The following is a 10657-nucleotide window of genomic DNA, read 5'->3' on the forward strand; positions in this document are numbered from 1 at the left end:
GTGAAGAGCCTGACTCTTCCCTGTTGACCAAGCTGTCGTTAAAGTACATCTGGCCCTCACACCCAAGAGCAGATGGGGACCTGTTGTGGGGTGATGTAGGTTGGGACGAGGCAGGTCCTTGGAGGAAGGTCTAGGGGTTTTGGGCTTGTGAAGAGGACATGGGGTGGAGCTGGCATGGGCGGCTTAGCGATGCTGGAGCGAAGCGAGCTGCCTAGCGCGCAGGCTGTTTGCACAGCCTCACGTGATGCCCAAGGGATGGGATGAATCCATTGTGCTAGCCGGAGTTAAGGAGGGGGACCTCGGCCCCGAGATTAGGCTGGGGAGGCAGAGGGGCAGAGACAGTGGGGAGGAAGGCTGCTCCATGGAGGGCCCAGGCATGGGCAGGCGAACGCAAGCCTGCCCAGAGCAGAGGGCAGGGACAAGGCTGCCATCAGTTGGGTGCCTCCTGCAGGCAAACGAGGTTTTGAAGGGCAGCATAGCTGAGCTTCATCAGCCCTAAAAGCCCGGGGGTCCCGCCAGCCTGGCCCTGCCAGGGAAGGATGGGCACCGCTTAGGGAGGGGAGAGGGCAGGGAAGCTCTCTCCTGGAGGAAGGAGTGTGGCCTCGGCACAGCGAAGCGGGGAAGGGGGGCAGACACCCACCCGTGGGCTGCAGTGACACCCACTCGCGACCCGCCTGCTCCCCGAGGGACACTAGGGATGCCCCACGCCGGCACCCAGCTCCCACCCGCCGCCTCAGCAAGTCCGTTGCCTGCTGTGGGGCCGCAAGCCCGGGCGGGGTGTGGGGCAGGAGGATGCTGTGGGGCGGCGGGGGAGCACCGGGGCAGGGCGGCGGGCCCTTTAAGCGCGGCGGCGGCGGGACAATGGCCATTATCACTTTAGCTTTGGAAGTGACCCCCGGCCCGCTCCGCTTTCATCTGGGCCGGGGCCGCGGGGATGGCTCGCTTCCTGGCGGGGGAGGGGAGGGAGGGGGCAGGCGGGGAGGGGCGGCCCGGCCCGGCCCGGCTCGGCCCGGCGCCGCACGCGGCCGCCCGCTCCCGAGGGTCACTGCGGGGCTGGCACCGGGGCGGCGGCGGCGGCGGGTCCGCGCCGCTTCCTGCCGCCGCCCTTAAAGGTGCGGGGCGGCCCAGGGCGCGGGCGGGGCGCGACCCGACCCGCGGAGCCAGGTGAGTGCGGCGCCGCGCCGGGTGCCGTCGGGGCCGCGGCTCCCTGCCGTCCCTCCCTCCCCCCCTCCATCCCTCGCTGCCCGTCCCGCTGCGGGCGGGCACCTTCCCCCGGCGGCCGGGCGCCCCGTCCCGCCCTGCCCTCGGTCGCCGCTCGGCAGCTGTCCGGGCACCGGCCACCTCTTCCCTCACCCCGGGGCTGTTCGTCCCTTTGTCTCCCGTGCTCCCATCCGGGGCGCGGGGCAGTCCCCGGTCCCGGGGGCGGCCGCACGGAGCCGCCTCCCGCCGCGTCGGAGGAGAGGCGGGGGCGGCGGCGGGGGCGCGCTCCCGGGTGGACGGGGCGGGAGGCGGCTGTCAGGCGCCGCTCGCACACCGGTGGTCAGTGCCCCGGGCCGAGGGGCGGCTGCGGCCGGGCTGGGCTGCGGGGCCGCGGCCTGGTGGGGGCGGCTCCGCGCCTCCTCTCTCCCCGGGAGAGCGTTGTCCCGTTTCTGGGCTTCGGTGGGGATGTGGGCGCTGGCAGATGGGGCTGGCTCCTCCGGCTGCCAGCGCTGCTCGCCCACCCGAACGCCCCAGGGATTTCTCGTGCGGTGATGTTCCTCCTGGAGGCTACCGCTTCCGCTGCGCGGCTACAGTGGTTCAAGCCTCCTCCTTGCAAGTGGGAGCCTTCACCGCTGGGGTGGCCTGAGCCTGCGGCTGGGGCTGGGGAGCGAGCCAGCCAACCTGGCCGGGCTGGGGTTTGTGGGCAACCCTGCTTCTGCAAGGCACCAGCGGCCCTGGGCAGCCAGGGGCTGAGGTCTTCTGGATTCCTGCTGGTTGGAGCCGTTTTTGGGGCTGGCTGGGGGAACTTGCACTACTGGATGCCACCAGCCCATCAGTTTAGGTGAGGGAACACGATCTGCAAGTGTTTGCTTATCTGTTAGAATGCAAAAGTGGCCAGGTTAGGTAAAAGCTTCTTTATCAGCAGCAAAAAGCTCCCTTGGTTACCTCTTGGTGTTGAGGCAGTTTAAGGAGCACTTGTCTGTCGTGTTCAGCTGGCTTTGCTGGGGGTGTGTGGGGATAAACGTTCCTCTGTGTTGAGAGCTGCTGGGTTTGATCTGGCGGTGAACCCAAGCCACCAGCTTGGGGGGCTTCTGCTTCTGGCTTGCCCGAGTCCCTCTCCACCCTCATCTCTGCTCTTCCAGCTGCAGTTAGGATTCCTTTTGAGGTCCTGCAGCCAGGAGCAACAGGACCTGGCAGTGACATTGAGGCTGTGGGGTTAAGTCCTGTGCCTCCAGCTCTCCCTCCCGACCTCCCTCTCCCCACAGGCTGTAAGGGGGTGGGAAATGCCCACCAGCCCATCAAGACCAGGTTTGTTGCTGATGCTCCCTAGTCTATGGCAACGCCTCACCCCCTCCAGGGGAAGAGCTTGACTTGCCTTTCCCGGCTTTGCTGGCAGGCCAGTGCTCAGCCAGGCTGCCGGGGCTGAAAGGGGAGGTGGCTGGCCCTGAAAGGGTTTGGCAGGCCACAGAAAAGGAGGGCTTGGGCTCTGCCAGCCCTGCAGCTCTCCTGAGGGATGCCTTTGCTTCAGCTCCTCAAGCACATGTTGTTCAGCATGGGCTTAGTCAAAATTTCTATAAACTTGTACAAACTGCCAGGAGAACAACAATACAGACCTGATGTGACAGCCCAATACTTGCTTGGGCTGGGTTTTTTGGACAAGTTTGTCTTCCCTGCTTCACAGCTGTGTGCATTCTCCTGTGTTCGTTTTCTCTGATACCTGATGCCCCACAGCTGTGGGAACAGCTGTAAGAGGGCCCTGGCCTCCAACATGCAGGAGACCACGGAGGACTTTGGAACAGGGGAAGGGACTTGATTTGGTGGCTAGCTGTGGTCTGATTAAAGGCAAGCTGTGGCAGCGGCAACACGGAGGCTCCCTGCAGTGAAGTAGCCTGGATGCGGCCATGTGATTCCATGGCACCTCGTTGCGTTTGCTGTTTGGTCACGGCCGGGGGCTGTAGATGCTACAGTAATAATAACCTTATCTGTAGCAGGGCACAGGGCTGAGAACTGGGAGAGGTCAGGCAGGGCATCTGCTTTACTGTGGCGCTTCTGCTTTTCCTGCCTGACTCTGCAGTTTCCCCACCTCCCCGCAGAGCTGTGAGTGCACAGCGATACCTGTGAAGTGCTGTGGGAAAGGCGGGCTCTGGCTGGGCTGTGGATTAAGTAGACTGCAAAGTGATGTCCTGCATGTTGAGGGTGGCATGTGAACGAGCCTTAGGAGAAAATGGAGGTGACTGGGTTTCCTAGCTGAGTGGAGTGTTGCGGTCCCTGGGAGAAAACTAGTTCAGGAGAGAGTGGCTGGGGTGAGGGGCCTGAGCGGGCTGGTAGAAAAAAGGTGTGGAGGAGGGTTGCGTTAGTGGAGATGGATGGTGGGATAAGGATTGTACAGTCATTACAAAAGCTCCTGGAGTGGTGGGGGCAGAGCCACATAGGTGTTAAAAAGCTGACAAAGGAGGGGATGCAGGTTTGACCCTTTGGATTGCCTGAGTGGGAACTGGCATGCAGAGGGAGGACAGGACTGGGATGGGCTTAGGCAGGGAAGAGGGTTCCATGCAGCCTCTGAACTACCCATCCAGTGCTTGTGCTCCGTCTGTGCTCTTGGGCTGCCTCCTGCCTGGTAGCTCGTCTAGGAGAAGCCCTCCTTTTGCAGCTTCTCCTCGGCCGGTGTTGTGCGTTCGCTGAGCAGCAAGTGACATCTAGTGTCAGCTCAGGCAGCAGTAACTGTGGCTTGGGCTGGCTCCGGCTCTGCTCCCGCCGGGTTCTGCAGCAGCAGTTTCGGTGCATGCAATGGGTACGGCTGCAGTGCGCTGCTCGGGGGGAGGGGGCAAGCTCCTTGCCCCTTCTGTTGGGTGTAACACCTTCAGCCAGGTCCCTCCAGGCAGTGTTGCTCTGTCACAGGTCCCTTCCTGCAGAGGTGACAGACGTTTCCCCTTTGAGGCTCTCTTCCCTCTGGGCGCTGGTAGCGGGCTGGTGAAACGAAAGGGATGGAGCCACTGGTGGGAGGGAGGGGTGCAGGGATGAGGCCGGGTGCGAAGCCGGGTGCGCAGGGTTGGGAGGTGAGCTGGCCTCCCGCCCCGACGGATGCGGTTACTCCTCAGTTTCACCCAGATAAGTGACTCTGGAGGCCGTGTGCCATGTGTGCTGCCCACAGGAGGTCACTGGAGAGCCAGCCGAGCCCATGTCCCTGCCTCAGGTCTGCCCTGTGAGGACCCAGGTTTCCTCCTTTGTCCTTGGGAGTGCGGGTGGAGGGGTGAGCCATGGCCTTTCCTTTACCCTTTTCCTCTGCCCTGTCCTTTGGGGAAGAGCTGGAGGCCAGGCCCCTGGCAGCCTAGTGTGTGCGCTGCCTTCATCTCGAGTGACTGCTTTCTCTTTGCAATCCTTCAGGATGATCCAGCGGCACCAGCTGGTGCAGTCTGTGCTGCAGGAGCTGCAGGAAGCCACTGAATGCTTTGGTCTGGAGGGCCTCACCAGTGCTGCGCTGGAGGCAGAGAGGACCCTGTCATCTTTCTCCCTGCCTGGCTATTGCGGGAGGCAGTTCCAAGAGGAGCTGGAGGTTGACCGGGTAGCCAGGAGCCTCTATCCTGAGGATGCCCCAAGTAACATGCTGCCTCTGGTTTGCAAAGGTGAGGGGAACCGCCTCTTTGAGGCTGCCAGTGTGCTGCTCTGGGGCAACCCCGGCCTCAGCCTGGAGCTGCAGGTGCGTACGGTGGTGGAGATGCTGCTGCACAAGCAATACTACTTGAATGGCATGATTGACTCCAAGGTGATGCTGCAGGCTGCCCGCTACTCCCTCTGCACCGAGGAGACCCCAGAGATGACCAGCCTCCCCATGGCTATCCTGGAGGCCATCTTTGATGCTGATATCAAAGCTACCTGTTTTCCTGGCACCTTTGCCAACATGTGGCATGTCTACGCTCTTGCCTCAGTACTGCAGTGTAACATCTACTCCATCTACCCCATGAGCAACTTGAAGATCCGGCCCTACTTCAACCGGCTCATCCGGCCCAGGAAATGTGGCCCACGAACCTCCACGCTCCACATCATGTGGTCAGGGCAGCAGCTCTCCCGGCAGGTCTTCAAAGCGCAGTACTTTGTGGCCGTGGTTGGCCTGGAGGAGCTAGAACCTACAATGCCTTTGCCAGAGCCTCCTGTCCAGCCCATGAAGACCCTTGAGCTGCTGAACAGTGACCCCCAGCTGACCTACTCCAACCTGCGTGACCGGTACAGCATTACCAAGAGCACCTTCTACCGCTGGAAGCGCCAGTCTCGTGAACACCGGCAGAAAGCAGCTGCCAGGTTTGCAGCCAAACACTTCCTTCAGTCCTGCTTTCAGGAGGGCAACATAATCCCCCTCCAGCACTTCCGACAAATGTTTCCAGAAATCTCCCGATCCACATACTATGCCTGGAAGCATGAGATGCAGAGCATGGTCAATGGTGATGCCTGTGCTGTGGCTGAGGCCCACGGGTTGCAGGAGCTTCAGAGGGATGTCCCAAGAAAGGCTGATGTGTATGAGCCAGCAAATTCACGGGGGCCCTTAAGACCCCCAAGTCCTTCCCTAGACCCCATCCAAGCAGGAATCTTCATGCAAGGAGCCAAATCCTACCTGGAGAAATGCATTTCCATGAACACTCTGGTGCCTTACAGGTGCTTCAAGCGCAGCTTCCCTGGCATCTCCAGGTCCACTTACTACAACTGGCGAAGAAAAGCAATCAAGGAGAACCCCAACTTCAAACCCCCCCAATCTCCCTTGGATAACCAGAAACCTCTAGTGACAGGAAAGCCGTTCCTGCAGTTGAAGCCAAGCAGTGTGCCTGTTAAGAAGAGGCTGAATGGAGACCGGCCGGCACCCAGGAGTCTCCTGCAGCTCAAGCCCTCTCTGTGCTGGAGAAAGCAGCTGCGAGACGTGGCCAGGAGGCAGGTCCAGCAATGGCGGCTGCCATTCTGCAAGTACCGCCTGCGCTACCCATCTCTCTCCTCCACAGCCTATTGGTTTTGGAATGGCAGTGGCCGGGCCGTTGGGCAGCATCGCCTGCCCTGGACCAGCTCCAGGCAGCTGTTGAACCGGGTGGCTTCCCTGGCACCTCTGAGAGCCGAGCCAGGCCTCAAGCCCCAGGGCCACATGGAGGTAGCCGCCAAGCACCTAGATAAGCCAGTACCAGCCATGCCATACAACACCACCATTTCAGGCTATGCCATGTCGGAGAGAGCCAACAGCCAGATGTTTGTGATGGATGTGATTGCCACTGCCCAGTTCAAGGCACAGGCCAAGCTGTTCTTGCAGCAGCGCTTTGAGTCGAAGACCTTCCCTACCTACAAGGAGTTCAGTGCCCGCTTCCCACTCACGGCCCGTTCCACCTATTACATGTGGAAGCGTGCCCTGCATGATGGGCTGACGCTTGTGGATGCCTGAGGTGCCAGTTGCCGGCTGGCTTGGCCACAGCTCCTCAGCTGATGTGCCCTTTGGCTCTCCGGTGGTGTGCCCTGGCTGGGGCCCTGCTCTAACTTTTGTTCTGGTTTGGTTTTTTATTCCTTGTCTCTGGCTTTCTTTTCTGTGTGGTTCAATCAGGTATGGGAGTGTCCCTGCAGTGCCCATTCCCAGAGACCGGTGGAGTGGAAGAAGGCACTGAGCTGTCCCAGAGGAGAGGGGCCAGGGGGTTTGTCCTCTCTGTGCTCGGAGGGTGAGCCAGGGAGGAGGCAGTACTGTGCCAGTGTCATGATTTGCTGCTGGGCCTCTTGAGACAGAGGATGTGAAGGTGTCTCTGCCCCTGGCACTTGCTTGAATGAGTAATGTGGATGTGCAGGATGAGTGTGGAGGTGCCCAGTGTCCCCTTGGCAAGCCAAGCAGCGCTGGCTCAGCTGTGGATGAAGAGGGTCTTGGGGAGTGCTCAGCTTTACAGGAGGAGCATTTTTGATCTGGGTTCTTCCCAGCTAAGGAGAATAAAAGCTTCACTTGGGGTCAGCATCAATACCACCTTGGCTTTCTGGCTTCCAATACCTGCCTCTGGCTGCCCTGATCCTCTCTAGAAGGAGCAGGGACTGGTAGAGGAGGGGACTTGTTTGTGTCCCCGTTGCAGTCTCCTGGGAGCACTAAGCTAGGAGCTGGTGTCCTTTGCAGGCTCTGGAGAAGCTGTCCCTGACCTTTCTGGTCTTGTAGCAATAACGTTTCACACAGTCCTTTACTCTCTCATGGCTGGCAGCTGCCCTGCTTCCCTAGGGTCTCTATTCCCTGGTGGCTGGGAGAAGGCAGGGAGATGGAATGTTGTGTGCCCAGTGTCCCTGCATCCCCTGCACCATGCTGCAAGCTGAATGCAACGCGGATGTCTCCTTGCAGCGAGCCTAGATGCACATATCTCTCATTTGTAAGAAGCCAAAGCAATAAAGACTCTTCCACTCCCAGTCCTGTGCTGTTTCTTGCCCTTGCTTGTGTGATTTCTGGGCAAGGCTTTCTCTTCCCTGTCTGCATTCTAAAATGGGCTTGTGGGCAGGGAGAGCCTGTGCACACCTCAGTCCCTGCTCCTGCAAAGGTCTTCTTCTACTTCCTGGGACCTGGTGGGGAACCATCTGCTCAGAGGTGCTCTGGAGGCCTGGCAGGAGCCATGCTCTCCCCGGTGAGAGGTCAGGACTTGCCTCCCAGTTGGGATGCAAACCTGGGGATGGTGCAGTGGGCACAGCTCTGTGTGATAGCAGGGAAGTGGTGGCAACATCTGAGGTGTCAGTGAGTGGTGCTGCCCTGAAGTGATGGTGCTGTACTGGAAGGCTGAAACCAGCTGTTGGCACCTCTGCCCTGCCAGTGTCTTGGGGTGCTGGGCTGTGGGGGGTCTCTGTGTGGCCAGGCTCTGCCAGAGCTCTCCAAACAGCCTCATCTCCTTAGTGTGTGAGCTCCCCTGTTGTGTCTGCCAGCAGAACTGAGCTGGAGGATGCCTGGAGCTGGCTGCTACTGCTGAGGAGGGTGGTGATAACTGCCCTTATATCACAGGGAGCTGCCAGGGGTCACAGCATCCCTAGGCATGTGAGGGGAGAGCCTCTCAAGCCCCGCACCTATGAGATCGGCCCCTGAGGCTGGGTCTAACAGCAGGGCTGAGTCTTTCTCACCCTCAGGTCTTTACAGGGGCATTGGGATCACGGGAGACCTCATGAAGAGTTGAGATGCAATAATGTGTGTTGTGGTGTCCCATTCTCCTCCCCCCGCCCCCAATCTTGCTTGCAAGTAACTTTTTTTTTTTTTCCTTCTTCAACATGTCAGATCTTTCTTGGCTGCTGTAGCCCACTCCTGCTCCTGACATGGTCTAGCTTCATTCCCCATAAGCCTCCTAGGCAGAGCAGGGGGACCTATGCTAGGAAGCCCTGCTCAGCTTGCTTTGGCAACAGCCTGCAGGAGAAGGGGGTGCTGAGGGTTGTCCCGTGGTATTCTTGGGCACGAGCCACATGGTGGGACAGCCCTGGAGGAGCAGTGCTGAGCCAGCGGGACATCTCTTGGGAAACCATTTGGCTCCTTGTCCGTTGCGCTGGTGGGATCTCGCCACCATCCATCTGCCCCGGTGCACTCTGTGTGGTCCCGGAGGAGGGGGTTGGGGGCAGCAGGTGATCCAGGTGGGGAGCAGGGAGCTGCGGAGCGGTGCTGTGTGCTGCTGCAGAAAGCCCTGGATGCTCGGGATCTGTGTGTCAGGGAGTAATTGGAGCAATTAGCTGCCAGCGACTTCTCACCAGCAAACTCCTCCGAGGGAGTAAGCTGGTAATTACTCCAGAATGATTACCTGTGTCTCCAGACTGCCAGAGGCTGGAGGTAGCTGCTTTCAGCAGCAGCGGTGGCTGCAGCAGCTTCTGCGAAGGTGGATGGGAGACCCTTGGAGCATTCCCTTCCTTGGCTGAGCTAAGGAGCAGGGAGGGTGGATTTTCTGACCGTGGGTGCTATCACAGGTCCCATTTGGGTGGTCCCTGAGGCTGGGGCAGACCATGCCTGGCAGCAGGGCTGTGGCTGGGGTATCCATGGGCATGGCACAGCATGGTGGGTGGCTGCTAGCCACTGCTGAAGGCAGATGGGCATCAGGAGAGCCTGGGGGAGCCTCCGTGGTGGGAGGTACGCAGTGCTCTGCAGGGCAGAGGGATGGCTTCTCCTTCCCATCACCTGACTCGCCCCAAGCTGGGAGCATTGCATGCCTCATGCCAGGGTGCAGTTGCAGGATGAATCCCTCCTGGGTGCCAGCCTTGGGCTCCACCTCCTTGCAAGATATTTTTGAGGACCCCTGGTGAAGAGATCTAGGTGCGATGGGTTTTCTACCCTTACCTGGATGCCTGAGTGAGGCATGGCAGGAAAATAATACTCACCCCTCTGAGGGGTTTCAGAAGCGCCCTTACGTTCCTCCCTCCCTGTGCCTTGATGGCAGGAGGGTCATGGTGGGTCTCTGCCAGTTGGCACCACCTAAATGGTGGATGCTCGTTATTTACTGATGTTGTTTGTGACTGAGCAGAGTTTAAATGGGGGGGAAACTGTAGCACTTGATCTGTACCTGTCATGCTGCTCTCATGTTGAGCTGGTGGTGGGAGATGAACGTGAGGTGGCCTCAGCTGCTCTGCACTGCACTGCTGGGCACCAGCCGACGTATCTCTCCCTTTGCATGTGTGGAGTGAGGTTTAGCTCAGGTGCCACCCAAACTCCCTCACGTGTGGATGCTTAAAAGTACCAACTCCAGAAAAGATGGAAATTAAGAGGTAAGTGAAATGCAAAGGCTGGGGGGCTGCAAAGCCTATGCAGAGCAGCCCCCTGCCCACCTGCAGTTTAGAGCTCTGCTCTGCCACTAACACACCCCATTCGTGTCTGCGGGAGGGGGTTTGCAGGTGCAGGGGGTGGGCAGTACAGTACAGCGGAGCCTGCCCAGATGGCGGGCCACGGCAGTATTCGATTATGTCCAAGCAAAGCTTTGGGGCACTTAGCTGGTATGTGTTAGCTCAAGCACCGCTTTGCCCCCAGAATTTGCACAGGCACCTGGTTGGTTGGTGCAAAGAGCAATAGTGTTGGTCTTAAAAGCATCAAGGTAGTGAAAGGGTCAAGGTTTGCAAGATAGCTCCTGCGCTTTGCTGGGAGCATCAGGGTGGACACGTAGTGGTGGCAGGAGGACAGAAAAGTCAGTGTCACCGTTCAAAATTGCTCCTGAACTGGCAAGCATAAAAGCAATTGATTATCAAGAATACCTGTTTGGGGAGGGAAGAAAAGAAGATGAGGAGAAAAAGGAAAAAAGGGATCTTTTAGGTCAGTCCCCTGTGTAATTCCCTCCATAGGTGCAGACTACAAACAACTAGTGCTGTTGAACCAACAAAGCTGTTGAGAGGAGACTCCTTTTCCTCCTGTGCTCCCAGGGTACTGGTGGGGAACCATCTGCCTCTGCCCAAGCAGGTTAGTTACACCAGCCATGGTCAGGTCCCCATTCCCCATTCTCCTACCACCCTCTCTGCCTCC

At 59.3% G+C, this 10657-nt stretch overlaps 1 protein-coding gene across 1 annotated transcript; it reads left to right on the forward strand.

Moving 5' to 3' along the window:
• Positions 1-4585: 4585 nt before the first annotated feature.
• On the forward strand, positions 4586-7570 carry VRTN (vertebrae development associated). The gene has a single exon (XM_040602568.1). The coding sequence runs from the start codon at positions 4586-4588 to the stop codon at positions 6611-6613; it is 2028 nt and encodes a 675-aa protein (XP_040458502.1). The 3' UTR covers positions 6614-7570.
• Positions 7571-10657: the final 3087 nt, after the last annotated feature.

This window comes from Falco naumanni, chromosome 7, assembly GCF_017639655.2.
Source record: "Falco naumanni isolate bFalNau1 chromosome 7, bFalNau1.pat, whole genome shotgun sequence".
In the NCBI taxonomy this organism is placed as follows: Eukaryota; Metazoa; Chordata; class Aves; order Falconiformes; family Falconidae; genus Falco; species Falco naumanni.

Coding starts and splice junctions, on each gene's coding strand:
- VRTN (XM_040602568.1), top strand. CDS start 4,586: ATGATCCAGCGGCACCAGCTGGTGCAGTCTGTGCTGCAGGAGCTGCAG.